The following is a 17700-nucleotide window of genomic DNA, read 5'->3' on the forward strand; positions in this document are numbered from 1 at the left end:
TCGAGCCCTGGTCTGGGAAGATACCACATGCTGCAGAGCAACTAGGCCTGTGCACCACAACTACTGAGCCTGCGCTCTAGAGCCCGCAAGCCACAACTACTGATCCCGCGTGCCACAACTAGTGAAGCTCGTGCGCCTAGAGCCCGTGCGCCACAACTACTGAAGCTCGTATGCCTAGAGCCCGTGCTCCGCAACAAGAGAAGCTACCGCAATGAGAAGCCCGCACACCACAACCAGAGAAAGCTGGCGTGCAGCAACGAAGACCCAATGCAGCCAAAAATAAATTAAGTAATTTTTAAAAAAATGGAAGATAGTAATACCTGCTCCATAAGGTTATGGGGATTAAGGTTAAGGCTATGAGGATTAAATAAAATAGCATATGCAAAGTAACTAGCACAATGTTACACATATGAGTAGGCACTCAACAAATCTACATTAGCCCATTTTCTCTTCCATTCTATGGAACACAGGTTTCATTATACTAACAAAAGTAACTAAATTGTATTAATCTAAGAGGTTAGCTTCTAAATGCTATATAAAGTTTCTAAGTCTATGCAAATTATAACTAATACTATTATAACTAAAAATTAAAACTTATAATGATCATCATTTCCCAAATTATGAATGAACTTCTGGATGCAATATTGCTTCCATAAAAACTTTCTCCTGATTATGTTCACATATATTAACTCACTACTCAAAATTCTCGTGAAAGAGAAGAAGAGATTCTGGTGTCCTTACTAATAGGAAAGAGGAGATAACTCAAATAATATAATACTAGAACTTGATATTGGCTTCCCAGTATGTATTCTATTTCCAAGGATTCGTAAACATTTTTCAGCAAAAAGTTTCAGAATGGCACAGAGAAACATTTCCCATTTACCCAAACATTCTGCACAAATGGTAACATGCCCTCCTGAGTTCCAAATTATTTCAATAATGCCAGGAAAAAGGCTCTAGATTCAAGAGGAATACCATGTGGTGTGAGAAAGAAGGGATAAGGAACAGAGCAGAAAGAAAAAGAAAAACAATCATTCTCCCTGATTCCTGTTGCCATTTCAATGGACGTAAACAATGAGCTCACCTATTTAACTACTATTTGGATGCCTCATAGACCTTCTAAGTTGAACATGTACTAAACCCATCGCCTTCCTCCTAAAACAGCTCTTCTTCCTGTATTTTTCATCTAAATGAGAAGCACCCCATCTACACAAACTACCTAAGGCTGAAACCTAGCAGTCATCCTTAACACCTCTCACCCTCTGCATCCTGATAATTTCCAAGAATTGTCTATTTCGCTTCTTAAAAACTTAAAGTTTATCTTGTCCTCTCTGTATCTACCGCCTTAGTTTAATCCTTCATCATTTCTAACCTGAATCATTACAATAATCTCACAACTAGTCCTGTGGCTTCTGTCTATCCCTGTTTCAACTGTTCCTTTCCAAAGCAATCAGGATGATCTTCTAAATTGTATATCTGATCATATTACCTATAGGATAAAGTTCAAATTCCTTAGCACAGCATACAAGATCCTTCATGAGTAGGCCCTTGCTTTACCTTATCTATTGCAGATTCTTATTCTGAACTTTAAGCTCCAGTAATGTTACTTGTAGTTTGCTAAACATACTATTACTTCACACTTCTGAAGTTGTACTCTATCTCTTGTCCATTTCTTGAATTCCTATTTAGCCTTCAAAGTTCAACTCTGAAATAATCTCCTCAATGAAGCTTTTCCAAAACCACTGTCCCCACCCCTCGGTCAAAGTTAATCTGTTGCTCCTCTAGAGGGTCACTGTACCTCTAACTTACTTCTATTTGGACCTTTTCATACTGTATCTTAATTATTTGTCTCTTTCCCCTATTTGTCTATGAGCTTCTTAAGGGCAAGGCCACCTTTGCATCTTTGCATCTCAATGCATAGCAAATGACACACAGAGGTTCTCAATATATGTAGTTTGAAATGAGATTGTAAGATCTATCTCCATAAGCGGAACTTCGGTCAATTAACCTCAGAGTTTAAGTACTCTGTGACTTATTCATACATATGACAAATATTAAGATAGGCTAAATGTCTATTCTTTATGAATATTTCTGTGATCCTTTTGATTTTACCTTTAGAAACATCTGTTTCAGTAAATTCTTTATACTTATAGACAAACTAGACATGAAGTTATCCCTTAATTTTTCCTCCTTAACTCTTTTCTCTCCCTTCATCCATTTTATCCTGACCTACCAACCCAGCTACCAAATACTTGGGGAGGTTGGGAGGAAATGGGGAGTGACTGCTAATGGGTATGGGGCTTCTTTTGGGGACGATAAAAATATTCTAAAACTGGCTGTGGTGATGGTAGCACAACTCTGTGAATATATTAAAAACCATTGAATTGTACAGTTTAAATGGGTGGATTTATGGTCTCAGTAAAGCTGTCATAAAAAAAAGAAAAAACCTTGTTCGTTTTTGCTACAGAGTTGAAAGGGATTCAGAGATAGAAGGCACATGTGTACAGTGGAGATGACACACAAGTTTATTTAGCAGACACTCTTCATTAGAGTCAGTCCAGCCTCTTGGGTGAGTGAATCTTTGACCATTAGCCCATGTCAAATAGCCAGTGTGTACCAGAGAGGAATGTGAAATAGGTAGCAAGCCACTTAACTGATCTGTGACATGAATATATGAAGCAGAGTAACTTAAAGCATTGAAATTCCTTAGGTTCTAAGAACCAAGAAATTTAAGTCTTCTCAGAGCCCATTCCACTAAGACTGGCCTTGTTTGGTCTATTCGTGGCTATGGTGATTGGCTCAGAGTATTACCTACTTGGTTATAACTTGTCCCTACTCCAAGTGAGAGCGCTGAATTGGTACCCACCACCATCTCCTTAACCTGAATTCTCTAAGAAACATTCAGAAATTTAAAATGCCCTGTTAGGGACCTCCCTGGTGGCACACTGGTTAAGAATCCACCTGCCAATGCAGGGGACACGGGTTCAATCCCTGGTCCGGGAAGATCCCACATGCCGCGGAGCAACTAAGCCCGTACACCACAACTACTGAGCCTGCGCTCTAGAGCCCGTGAGCCACAGCTACTGAAGCCCGCGCGCCTAGAGCCCGTGCTCTGCAACAAGAAAAACCACCACAATGAGAAGCCCGCGCACCTCATCTAAGAGTAGCCCCCGCTCACCGCAACCAGAGAAAGCCCGCGCACAGCAGTAAAGACCCAAAGCAGCCAAAAAAAAAAAAAAAAAGCCCTGTTTTGTGGACTGCTGAGTCTTTTCTGAGTTTACTTGCTGTAAAGAATAATGGCCCCCTAAGGATGTCTACATCTTACTTTCTAGAACCTGTGACTATGTTACATGGCAAAAGGGGCTTTGCAAATGTGATTAAAGGATTTTAAGATAGACAGATTATCCTGGATTAGCCAAGTATGTCCAATGTAATTACAAGGGTCTTTACAAGTGAATAAAGGAGGCAGGGGATTCAGAATCAGAAGGAGATGTGATGACAGAAGCAGTGGTCAGAGTGTTGTGATTGCTGGCTGGCCCCTGAGCAAAGCAATATGGGCAACTTCTAGAAGCTGGAAAAAGCAAGGAAACAGTTTTTCCCCTAGAACCTCCAGCCCTAACAACACTTGACTTTAGCCTTTTGAGACCCATTTCAGCCTTGTGACCCCTAGAACTGTAAGATAATATATCTGTATTGTTTTAGGCCATTAAATTTGTGGTAATTTGTTACAACAGCAATAGAAAACTAATACACTTGCCCCCAACATAATCATCAATATCAGGCCTGAAGCATACACCTACTATTTGTGAAGTCCAGTTGCTTTTATTGCTCAAGATAGAATATTGGTTTAGAACAACTAGTAATTGTGTCTGAGTAGAAATGTTTTTCCTTTCGGGTTATGAAGCTCCAAAAGTAACCAGTGGAAACTGCAGTTGGATCAATGGCTAATGGTCAATATAGGTACAAAACACACAGAAACATATAATTCTGTCACTGGGATTTTAAAACATGGATTTCATAACAACACTGTATATCAATAATAACTCCAACTGTGTATAAATATTCTTTGACATATTTTTTTTAGGGGAAGCTTCAGGAAGGGTACCAACCTGAGACAGGATGAGCCGTTTGGAACGGGGTCTTTCATCAAAGGCTTGGAAGTGGTTAGGAAATACAAAGATAACATCCCAGAGATAAAGGAACATAAGGTAGGCAGTAACAGAAAAAGGTTCTCATCTAAGATATAACCAGTAATAGAGTGGAGGAGTGATATGAGAGAAAAGACAGTAAGACACAGAAAACTAAACACCATGAGATGATGCTAAGATCAGATCACTGCCTGGAGCTACAATTTCTCTATTTCATTAGTTTGAATTTGATCTTTTGCCTAATATATGTACAACCTCCAAATTTTCCTAACATTCTTTTTTCAATTCCAGTGTAAAGCTCTTACAACTGAGCTGTGAATTATAATCTGCATAAGAGTTCCAACAACTGGTGGAAAGTTACTATTCACACTTACTATTCATTCTTTCCATTATTTAAGAAGACTTGTAATGTTGATATTGTCAGTGTTATATCAGTTTCTACCCTCCTCCTGCCAGGTTAAGTGTTCAACAAAGAAATCTCTTCCTTACTTACAATTGCACAGCGTGGCACTTTTGAAGGAATTCTATCATCCTCTGCTGCCCCATTGGGTCCAGGTATCTCTTTCCTCCTCTTCCTCATGTTGACTTTGGCTGAATTCTGTGCATCCATCTTCTTCTAACTGGTGATAGAAAGTGAAAAAGAATTTTTGTCTCATTGGAGTGGGAAAAGCCTGTCACCAGTATTTCAGAGATGTTAATATGGATGCACTTAGTATCAATTCCATAGCACACATTTCACAAAGATGAACCAATTGCATCCAGCAAAAACAGCAAAGCTTCACAAAACCCAGGCTCTAGTAGAAACACTGAAATGCCTCTCTGTGGAACAATGGCACAATTAATCACCTGCACCTTGTAAATTATTTCCCAACCAATACAGCCTGTATACCAACTGCTAATTTCATATCCTGACTGCATGCAAAAACCTGGAAGAACTTGGCTGAGAAAGTTAGTTATACAGACTTTCCACTACTCTTACATCATATCTCTAGGACACCTAGAAGTATGACAGGTGCAAGGAAATGTGAAAGGTATGTCTTCGGTACAGACGGAGAAAAGAGCCTTTTTTTTTTAAAAAAGGATGGCCACCAGCGATTCCTGGTTTAACAAAGCATGGATTTCTTAACTCTAAATGCTCTGTATATTTCAGAGACCACTCCTCCAGGATGAGAGCTATGAAAATTGTAGAGTAAGTGTACTTGTATCTTTTAAATGTCCTTCCTCTTCCTTTTTCAATTCATTTCCCCTCCCTCTTTCAGAGTCTTAGCACCTTAAGCTTGCTCAGAGTCCCCAGCTACTAAAACCCCACCCAGGCTTCTCCTTCCCCCAAGGAAAAACTTATTTATTATTGTCTCATTTAGCAGAAAGTGTCTAGCAACTAACTATTACAGAAAAGTTCTGAATATTTGATGTTTCATGTTTAGATGCTGGCTTGTGCTACACCTCCAATCCCCTACAAGGATATCTGCATTTTTCTTAGGTAACATAATTTGCACAAATAAATTAATTTCTTGATAATGATGAAATTTTAGATATCAGCCAGAAATTGGAGATAGAGGAACTTCAATGATCAACTGCCATCTCTGCCCAAGATGTGGTACAGTGAAAGGTGGAAAAAAGATCCTTAGAGCAGAAGCAGAAAACAAAACAAAATACTAGACAGAATGAGGACTTTCTACTCTGCCTCACTGCCTCTAATAAGCCCTCCAGAAGAGATGTTTATCTAAACAATCGCAATTGTGCCTTTCTTTCTTTCCTCCCGCTAAATTCCAAGTGGCAATGTGATAAGATCTACAAGAAACCTAACCTAATTCTTAGAGACTGAAAGAAACACACCATGACTCATGGCTAAGTATTGGGCTGGTATGAAAAAATGTCAGAATCTAAAGTGAAAGATGAACACCACCCAGAAACTTCCTTTCATCACATATTCAATTAAAATTAAAATGTATTTTCATCACAAATTAAAATAAAATGAAAGGAGGGTACTATATATTTAATAAGTTTTTCCAGTGATGATGATCAGAGATTTTCTTCATTATTGTTATTAATTATTCTTTTGAAATATCCAGAGGTCAGATTTACTACTCCCATCTCACTGGTCTGAGAGGCCTGCTAAGAATGCCTAATCAGTTCAGTTAATGACCGTTTCTAATCTGCATACAACAGGACTTTGCTGCAAATATCTGTTAAATTCTCAGAGTAGGTAGACAAAATCCATTATGAGAAATATAATCAGCAATCTGGTGTCAGGTAGCTCAAGGTCAGGCAGTCAATAATATTGAGTATTTATTGTGCACAAGGTATTATAACATAATTTTTAAAGTAAAAGTTATTTTCTCAAGAAGACTTCAATCAAGGTGAGGAAACCACATGTTTATGATAAAAAAATGCTCCTTAGGATTGCAAAACCATTGGAGGAAAGTTTGTTTAGGAACAGTTTCAAAGTAAATATCTCCCCATCAATGACTTAGTAATTACAAAGTAAAAAGAGTTACCTTTAAAGTGAAAAAAATCTGAATTGGGAATTGAGATTGACATATATACACCAATATGTATAAAACGGATAACTAATAAGAACCTGCTGTATAAAAAAAATAAATAAAATTTAAAAATGTACACTATTAATAATGTAAAAAAAAAAAGTGAAAAAAATCTCTCAGCTAAGTAATTAAAGCTAATTAACGTCACCAATAATGCCTCCTGATGTGAGGCACTGAGGACACATCATCTTCCAAAAATGCATAACCTGTGTGGATTTATGAGGAACAATCAGACAAATCTCAACTAAAGGACATTCTACAAAACAACAAGGCTGTATTCTTCAAAAAAATGTCAATCATGAAAAACAATGAAAGGCTGAGGGACTGTTCCAGGTTAAAAGAGACCAAAGAAATGACCACTAAATGTAATGCCTAATTCTAGATTGGGGGAGAAATTGTTATAAAGGATAGTTATTAGGACAATCAGTAAAATTAAAATATGGATTCTGTATCAGAAAATAATATATATCAATGTTAAAATAAACTTCCTGAAGTTAATCATTATACTGTTATGTAAAAGACTGTCATTGTTTTTTTATGCTGAAGTATCTAGGGATAAAGGGTTATGATCTCTGCAACTTAACCTCAGCAAAAAAAAAGAAAAAAAAGAAAAATGTGTATATTATATTACATATAAAAAGGTAAAGTAAATATGGCAAAATGTTATCAATGTATGAAGCTGAGTCAGGCATAAAGGAGTTCATTTTAATATTCTTGCAACTTTTCTAAAGGCTTCACTTTTTTTTTTAAAGTAAAACGTTTACTTTTAAAAATGTTCAATAACCATTTTCTACACAGATAGGCCCTCATCTAAGGTTGTCTTTTGGGGTCTCTAGAAACAGATTTCCTCTCCTTCCTAACTCTTTGAATCAGTGTAGATGATACATATATTCCAAGAAGTATGTTTTAGGCATCTAAATGTGTTGCAAAAAAGTAAGATAATAACAGCAAATTCATAATAATGACTATTTTTTTTTCAATATTACCAGTGCCAGGCACTGTGCTAGGTACTTTATATACATTATTCTCATTTAACCCATATAACCTGAGAAGCAGGTATTTTTAGTCCCAATTTACAAGTGAGAAAACTAAGGATCAGGGAGGTTAAGCAACCTATCCAGAGATCACACAGCTAGTAAATGAGAAAGCCAGGATGCTGTCTCCCAGAAATTCACAAATTTTTTAAAGAAGCTGTCTCATCATTACTGCTGCTTCCCTCAATCAAGAACATTCTTTCCACGGCATGCGTTCCTTAAGTTTTTGCAAACTTAAGTCAGACCAGCCTAACTGAACAGTGGAATAAAAGGTCACAGTCACTTAAAGGTAAACAAGGTCCCAGCACCAATCAAATAGAATTGACATGGCTATTGGCCTGATTCCAAAGCTGCCTGATTTGTCAGCTGTACAGATCTTTCCTACTGGAAAAATTTTGCTAGGATTTCCTGATAAGTTTTCAACGTAAGCAATAAAGAATTCTTTAATTCTCTGCTCGTCTCTCTTCTGACATTACAAATAGGTGGTGCTTAAGTCACCTGTACTTTTCATTCATAATACAAAATAGAGTTTTAAGGATGCCAAAATAAATCAAGGGAATAAATGTCATGTCATACTCTCACCAGTTACTTTCCATGACTTCAAGTTAAAATTCCTTAAAGTTTAATAGAAAAATACTTAACACATCCAAAGACATGTTTATAGGAACTTCTCAGAAGTCTTTGCTCTGTGTGTGTGTCAGGGGCGGTGGGGGGGAGGATTATGTGTGCTATAATATTTTTACAGCTTTACTGAACGAACTATAATTGACATACAATAAACCATATATTTAAAAGTGTATAATTTAATGAGTGTTAACATTATATACCTGTGAAATCATCAAAATTAATAAACATATCCCTCACTCTCAAGTTTCCTCATACCACTTCATAATCCATCTCTCCCTCCCTACTCTGACTGTGCTTTGCTTTTTTGTTTTGTTTACACTGTGGTAAAATATACATAACATAAATTCCGCTTTGCTTTTTAACTGTTTAATTCTTGAAGTACTGAACCATCTTGCATAATTCAACTTAACCAGCCAAACACATGGTAGATACCATCATACTAGAAAGAAGCAAAGGCGCTAAATACTGCCCTTGTGGTTTTAAAGATATTTTAAAGTCAAATTGATATCTGGAGTCACTAGATATTGTGACACTGGATCTATTCCACTAGATTAAAAAAAAATCATACAAAAAATATAAAATATCACAATGAGAACTCAAGGGAGGAGAAAGGAGGTATCTGACTAGCTATTTAAAGCTAATGTAAAATTCATGAACAAAGAATCAAGGCAACCATTATTATTAGTATTAGTACTGACACATTGCAAAGCCCATTGGTAAATAATAGTAATACTAACATATTTTACCTGAATTTCAGTTGAGTACATACATTCTTCAACAAAATCTCTCCTTCTGTCTTATATAAATACCTCTAACCAAATGTCTAAGGCAGTGTTTCTCAATATTTTTTATCCATGCTCCATTTTGAGAAAAGTAAAAATCTTTAACCTCACTCCGTTAGCGTACTGTAGTGATTAAATAGAGGTCAGCCCCTAAATCATATTACCTAAATATGAATCCCATTTCTACCACTAACTAGCCATGAAAATTTGGACAAATTCCTTTATCTCTCCAAGTCTTAGTTTCATCATCTAACAAATGTGGTTTAAATGGAATAATCCATGTAAAGCCTTAGCTCAGCGTCTGGCACACAGTATGTGCTTGTAAACATTAGCTACTATTATTATTTCATAGTAGTAGTAGTTGCCATCATCTGCCTTAAAGTCTATCTTCTGCGTATCCCCTATAGCCAAAAAGATTTTGTCAAGTTTTCATCCATGATTACTACTATAAAAAGTGTACTTCTAATGTAAAAGTATGATAAAACATGAAGTATGCTCCATCGCCCCATCTTATCCCTACCCCATTTAAGAATCACTGCTGTGGAACTTCCCTGCTGGTCCAGTGGTGAAGAATCCGCCTTCCAATGCAGAGGACGTGGGTTCAATCCCTGGTCAGGGAACTAAGATCCCACATGCCACGGGGCAACTAAGCCAGCGCGTCACAACGAGCTCCCGTGCCTCAACTAGAGAGCCTGTGTGCTGCAAAGTACAGAGCCCACGCGCTCTGGAGCCTGCGCGCCACAACCAGAGAAGAGAAAACCTGCACGCCACAACTAGAGTGAAGCCGGCACGCCGCAGCAAAAGATCCCGCCTGCCTCAATGAAGATCCCGCATGCCGCAACTAAGACCCGACGCAGCCGAAAATAAAATAAATAAATAATAAACAAATCTTTTAAAAAAATAAAGTGATTTAACAATTGAACATCCTTGCCCAACAGACACTAATTCAAAAAAAAAAATTACTGTTGTAGCAAGAACTCTTCTAGAGTCTGATGTTAAGCTATGATGAAGAAACACCACTATACTACTACTACTACTACTACTACTACTACTACTACTACTGTCAGCATGTATATAACACCTGTATGTCTAAAAACTTTAAAAATATTAAAACTCTCAGGGCTTCCCTGGTGGTGCAGTGGTTAAGAATCTGCCTGCCAATGCAGGCGACACTGGTTCGAGCCCTGGTCCGGGAAGATCCCACATGCCACAGAGCAACTAAGCCCGTGCGCCACAACTACTGAGCCTGCGCTCTACAGCCCGGGAGCCACAACTACTGAGCCCGCGTGCCACAACTACTGAAGCCCGCGCGCCTAGAGCCCGTGCTCCGCAACAAGAGAAGCCGCTGCAATGAGAAGCCCGCGCACCGCAACGAAGAGTAGCCCCTGCTCACCGCAACTAGAGAAAGCCCGCGCATGGCAACGAAGACCCAATGAAGCCAAAAATAAATAAATTTTAAAAAACTCCCTTAACATTCACAACCCTTTGACATAGATGTATTATTTTTATCACTATTGAAACTGAGGCACAGAAAATAAGATCACACAGCTAGTAAGTGGTGAAGCTAGGAATCAAATTCAGTCAGCCTGGCTGCAGACTACACACCCTTAACGACTGTGGTATACAATAAAATGTGACACTGTACTATACAAGAAGGTACCTAATAACTATCTCTAAATATTTGAATGCCTGTTATGTTGGATAGGGCAGACACTTATTCTGTGAAAGTCCAGATAATAGAATATGAATCACTAGTTGGAAGATGCAGAGACACAAATTTTAACTAAACATAATAAAAACCTTTTTAGGAACGAGAGTTATCTGAAAAGGGGCTGAGTTACCTCGGGGACATTTCATTTTGGCATACCAGGACATTCAAGGAGAGGCTGTGTAGAAATACCTTCATTCATTTTATTAGTCATAATCCTGTTAAAGTCCATCATGGTTGATCTTTTTGTTTGTTCTAATCTTAAAATAATTTCAAATCATGACTGCCATCTATCACGTTAGCATTCACAATTTTATGCAACCTATAAACTTGAAAAGCATGGTTTTTATGTCTCCATCCATGTTAGTGCTGAAAGTATTGATCAGGATAGATATATGTCACCATACACCAATGTGACATACCACTAGATCCCTCTCTCCTCATTGAGATCCACTCTTAATACTCTAGGTTAGTACAATATAAAACACAGGGGAGTTTATCTTTAGAAAACAGGATAGAAAAATATATTTAGAATTCTTAATGATTACGGTATTCAATCAGATGTAAACCCGTTTCATTGTACTATCACATAATCCACATTTCTCTATCACAGTCCCAAAGATTATGATAATAGTGATGATAAAAATTATAGCTAACACTTACAGAGTACTTCCTTTGTGCCAGAAAGTTATAAACCTTTTGCATATATTAAATAACTTAATTCTCACAACAATCTTATGTGGTAGATAATATTATTTGCTCTATTTTGCAGATGAGGAAATTGAGGCACAGCTGGGTTAAATGACTTGACTGAGGTCACACACCTAGGACAGGGCAAAACCAGGATTTGAACCAAGGCATTCTGGCTCTAGGATCTGTGTACTTAACAACAACACTGCCTAGTATTTATTTACTTATTATATGCTGCCTAGTATATAAAATGGTCATACATGAATTTAAACAAAACCACTTACTGCACTCTGGCCATGCACTACACTGTGCCAAGCAGGAATTTAATTTCATCTTTCACAAAGACTGGGCTCCTTCTCACTGGGCATATCGCTGACAGACTACTTAGGAATTCCAGGGGCTTATTTTGGTTTGGGCCAGAGTAGAAGAGTAGAGGGTGCACTAGACCAGGAATCATATCATATAAACCGGGACTTCATTCTAGCTCCTCCCAGGGAATTCCCTGGCAGTCCAGTGGTTAGGACTCGCTTCCACTGCAGGGGGCATGGGTTCGATCCCTGGTCAGGGAACTAAGACCCCACAAGCCTCTCAGCCTGGCCAAAAAAAAAAAAAAAAAAAAATCTAGCTCCACCTAGTACATTAACTCTTAAGTTATGATGAGTGCAAATGAGAGATTAGAAAACAAACTCCCTGATGTTGCTGTCTTTCCACCGTTCAATTCTCCTGCTCTGAAAAGAGCCCATTTTCATTCAGAGACTCAGTATCATTCGGTCTGTGTGATCTTCACCCTTAGCCATACCGTCAGATGCCACGTGCCTAACCTGAACCAATCAGCACATCACTCTCTCAGGCCACAGACTGGGGGAGGAGGGAGGTGGGAAGGGCAGTGATTGGTGACCTAAGATAGTCCAATCAGAGTGAATCTCAGGACTCACCAGATAGGAATTCTTGGACAAAGATTATCACTTCTTTCTTTGTGAATTCAGGCCTGGAGACCTGACTCTAGGAACCATCCTATAACAATCTAGTGGTCATCCTATAACCAGGAAGAGAGTCTTTCTCAAAATAGTCACACAGACAAAGCAATGCTGATGATGGAGAGAAGCCAGATCCTGAACTGCCTAACTGTGTCAACCAATACATTCCCCTTTTTGCTTAAGCTCAATTAAGCTTGGTTTTTTATCACTTAGAACCACAAAATCATAATTAGTTCATTCAATACTTGGCAATGAGCCCTAGCACAAAGTAGGTGCTCAATAACTATTTGAATAAATGTAATAAGTGAAAAAACTCCTTTGAAATTTTGAAAAGCACTACTCACATTAGTATTTTGTTTTGATGCAAAGAGGTCAAGTACTTGTCAATTTATAAGTGTATCAAAGATGGCAAAACAAAGCTCTCATCCTGTCAAAAGTATTTTTTTCTTATCTGCTTACAGTTCTTCTATTTTCCAAAGATGACTTTTGTGTCATATATTGTATTTTATACTATACTTTATTTTTTTTAATTAATTAATTTTTTTGGCTGTGTTGGGTCTTCGTTGCTGCGCGCGGGCTTTCTCTTTGTTGCGATGCACGGGCTTCTCTTTGCGGTGGCTTCTCTTTGTTGCAGAGCACAGGCTCTAGGCGCACGGGCTTCAGTAGCTGTGGCATGCGGGCTCAGTAGTTGTGGCGCTCGGGCTTAGCTGCTCCGCGGCATGTGGGGTCTTCCCGGACCAGGGCTCGAACCCGTATTCCCTGCATTGGCAGGCGGATTCTTAACCACTGTGCCACCAGGGAAGTCCCTTATACTATACTTTAAACTGAACATTACACATCAGACTTAAACTGAAGTCTTAAGATCCTCTGGATTTAGAACAAACACATATAATACTTTTTGTTTTATAATGCAAAACACTTCTATATCTTCTCCACCTTCTTAGAAGATGGAAAACACCAAGATCACAGTCATTCCATAATAGTGACCCTAAAAGAATTCAGAAATTATAAAGAGATTAACCCTCACACCTTTCCTCTAGAACTATTACTAATTTTTAAACTTTGACTTTAAAGGTCTCTCAAGTTTTTCATTTTTCACTGGCTCTCTTAGACCATTCCCATGTTCCTCACATCTACTAACTTATACACTATGAAAGTATATATAAAAATTTAATAATTAGTGCCTAAACTGATGAAAAAAATTACCCCCAGCTTCCCTAAAGTTCCAATAGATGTCTGCTAGGACACATCAAATTTGCTACTGAGAAAAGGTATGTGGGAGGATGAGGGCACACTGAGGGTAGCAAATATACGTTGGCTTTTTAGTTCATTATACTGAGACTTAGCTTGACCTAAAATCACACCACCTTTACAATACTCACAATTGCCCAATAACCACTGAATACCTCCAACAATGAGGAACAATACTTCCCAACTCTCCATTTATGATAACTGCCCCTTTGCAATCAACCAATACTATTCAAGTAAAAGTGAGTGATGACCCTGGAAAAGGAGGAGACTTTAAATATCTACATTCCAGAGGGAACACACACACACACAAACACAGGCTGCCTTAATATCTGTTTGTCCAGTGGGTGATAGGGTTGGGAAAAGATGACACCTCCTCAGAGCCAATACGGTACAAGATCAAAATGGGGATGGGGAGCAGGAGATTGCCCAATGATTTGCAGGCGGAGCCTGGCTTCCAGCCATAGCACCCACATTAACTAAGCTGGGATGAGTCAAAATGAAAGCAGTTGAAGACAGAATACACAGCCTCACTTATGAGCCCATGAGGGTGGGCCAAAACTTCCTATTTCCTTAGCAGTTTATCCTCCCCAAAAGTTTCTATGTCAAAAGAAGCTATAACAAAAGAGAACAAGGGAGCTGGCAGCCAGAATGCAGCATTTGTAAGGCCTGATCTTTCCAACACTGCTACATATTCAGTCCCGAGATAAGTCACCTTATTTTAGTCACTCAAATTCCCCATTCAAGCACAGATTCTAAATATGGACATAAATACCCACACCACCACCATCACTACCATAACCCTGCCTATTAAGTGCCTTAGTGTCTCCAAATTGCTTTCAAGATACAGAATGTGGTATCTGTTCCTGTGATTTTTACCCAGATTCACAAAATCTGGCTCCATTTCTGCTGACTCACCTCCCAGTACACACTGCTTGCCTTGTTCTTTAATGTTCCAATAGATGCCTGCTTGGATGGATTAACTTTGCTATTAAGGAAGTACACAGAAGAAGTAGAAATGTGTGTCAGCAGGGAGGGGTGGCAGGGAGGAGATACTGAGGATAAATCTAATCAAGTGTATTTCCAACGTGAATATCTTGAAGGAGACAAAATCTGGGCGCTGGTATGCATATGCTTGTATTTTAAAGATGAAAGTCTCCAACAAGTGCAGTTTTAGACACTCCCACCCAATCCCCTCTATTCTACTTCCTTATTGTTGGTAGATTTAGTAAGCACCCCAGGGTGAAAGAGGAGGTGGACTCTGCTTCCTAAGCTATGCAACAACCTAAATAGTAGAAGTTGCAATCATGTATACTCTTAAACCTAATTCAAATTTGACTGATTACTACAGGGAACTATCTGTAAAAAGAGGAAACATGAATTTTTCCTTTGCATTCTATTCCTGCTTCCCTGTCTCTTGGCCTACAATTATCTTCCTCAGTAAAACCCTATGCTCAGTAATTTTCTACTGGCATACCAATGTCCAGTTCCAAAGCTGAGTGAGCAAGCATACTTTGTACTTGGGATCTTTATCTGCTTCTGCCTTTGTGGAGCTTAATAAAGTAGTGCTCTAAGAGGCAAGCTCTGTGAACTCCTAGGTTACAGTGAATCAAATATTGTTGGCATTAATCATGTCATCTGCTGTACATTCAGGCCTTCCCACAGATAACAGTACAGTCACATCACCCCTTGTGTAAAGACCTTTGAAGCTTAAGGGAGGATATGTCTAACCCATAGTGGGGACGAGGGACTGGATTCAGGAACCAGCAGAACTCCTAGAGCAGCTCACAAGCCAAAAATGGCCCACTGCCTGTTTTTGTAATTAAGGTTTTACTGGAACACAGCCACGCTCATTCACTGATGAATGAATGAAAAGTGGTCTATGGCCACTTTTGTGCTACAACTGCAGAGTTGAGTAGTTGCAACAGAGACTGTATGACCTGCAAAGCTGAATACTTATTATCTGGCCCTTTACCTAAAAAGTTTGCCAACTCTATTCTAGATGAAAACAGGATCAGTTTTATCAATAATTTGGTAGTGAATTCCAAATACCTAGATTATGCAAACAGTTCTAAAGTGGAGGACAGTGCTAGGAATAGAACTATTTCAAGAAACTGTGCCATAACTTTCTGATACAGGATTTCTACAGTTTATGTCACTAACCTGTATATACCACCACACTGTATAGAATAAGTCAAAAGAATGCCTGATTTGGGAAGTTCTAAATGTAAAAGTGATTTCACAACAGGATCTGCACGGATGATTAGTTTTAAATCAGAGCTCAATGTTATTCCTCAATATTTGGGACCTGTAAATTGCCACATCTAAGATCTTAGCTCTGAACTTGATCTCTTCCCTCTAACTTCTCCAGAGAAACCCTTATTCAACAGACACTGAGTGGGCACTTACTCTGTGCCAGACCCTGGGTTAGTCCTGGACCAAAATAAAGTTTCTTCTTGGGCCTGACCACACAGTAGGATATTTCAGGAAAGAGATTATCCTAAAAACCACAAGGGACACTTGAAATAGTTCTTACAGTTGAATGATTTTGCTCTGCCACTAGTCTACTAGAAGAATCAGTGAGTAAACCCTGTGTTAAGATTTTGCTCTTCCTAGAGTGGGTTATGGAACTTATATCTCTAAGGCAGGGTCTACGACAGATTCAGGGAGTCTCAGATTTGGACCAAAAAAATTATATCTTTATTTTCACTAGCCTCTGGCAAATTCACCATTCCTTCAATTATGAACGTAAGCCACAATAGTAATAGTACACTTAGTAGAATAGACTTTGTCACCAATAGAAATCATAGATATTTTCATATAATATCACACTCATTACAAATACCTTGAAATACTGTTTAAACACACGATCATTTAAAAATTATCATAGCTATAAGACCCACTGATAGACAGTAAACTTTATTTACTATGTTAATAAAAACTACCTGTGCTATATCACACATTTTTAAAATATTTTGATAACTATATTTCAATATAATTTGTTTCCTTTATAATTCTATGTATTTTTTTGCAATAAAAACATTATTCCAAAAAAGGAGTCAACAAGGTTTCACCATATTGACAAAGGGGTCCACGGCACAGAAAAGATTAAGACCTAGGGGCCAAAAAATAAACAAACAAACGTAATCACATCTGAGGTAATTCTATGTAGATAAAAACACTACCGTTTTCTGTCAAGTGCCATACACTCATTTTGTTCTCTAATATAAAGCAAAGACTATAAGTCATTATTTTTAGCAGCCCTCACTTCAAACTGGTTTGCAAATAGTTGTGAATGTGATATATAACAGCCTAGCAGATCCATGGGTTCCCCTGGCAATCATTCTAGTCCAAACATAGAAAACTTCAAACTAACATAACTTTCAACAAGAGAGTTACCAAAAGAAAGGGAGAAAAAAGACTGAAAAAAGACAATAAACAAACAAAAAACCAAAACACAACCCTGCTATGTATCTATCTACTAATCTGGTTTGCAAACAGTAAAATACAGGCAATACAATTATTTATATTAATGAGATAATGTATGTAAACGAACCTAACACAGTGCCAAATATATACTAGAGACTCACTCTTTTTTTTTTCTTCTGGAATGGTGCCCTGGCATATACTGCAAAATAATGTACGTAAAAATGTATATTCCCTAAATTTACTGACTGAATTATAGAGTAAGGGAGTTAGGATTTAAATTTTGCCACAAATCATTCATAAACAATTGACAAAACAAATCATACTTCATACACGTGTCCAGGTACCCATTTGACAGGAATATTGTGGAAAGGGAACTTTAGGACTAGAAACAGAAAGGTTTAAGCTTAGGAAAGAGAAAGTGCTAGAAGTTACCCTCTGGGCATATAAGCAGGAGGGCTGAGCCCTGCTCTTACACTCTCCTTCCTATTGTTTTCTTTTTTCTTTCTTTTTTTGT

The 17700-nt window shown here is 38.1% G+C and overlaps 1 protein-coding gene across 1 annotated transcript in view; it reads right to left on the reverse strand.

Annotated features, from left to right (window-relative positions):
* The window catches only part of PCYT1A (phosphate cytidylyltransferase 1A, choline), a 43422-nt gene that overhangs the window by 22427 nt on the left and 3295 nt on the right, over positions 1-17700 (reverse strand). The window contains exon 2 of the mRNA XM_061194310.1: positions 4642-4768. Within this exon, the coding sequence (XP_061050293.1) occupies positions 4642-4758 (117 nt within the window). The 5' untranslated portion in view covers positions 4759-4768. The remainder of the gene's footprint in view (positions 1-4641; positions 4769-17700) is intronic.

This window comes from Eubalaena glacialis, chromosome 6 (assembly GCF_028564815.1).
Source record: "Eubalaena glacialis isolate mEubGla1 chromosome 6, mEubGla1.1.hap2.+ XY, whole genome shotgun sequence".
Lineage (NCBI taxonomy): Eukaryota > Metazoa > Chordata > Mammalia > Artiodactyla > Balaenidae > Eubalaena > Eubalaena glacialis.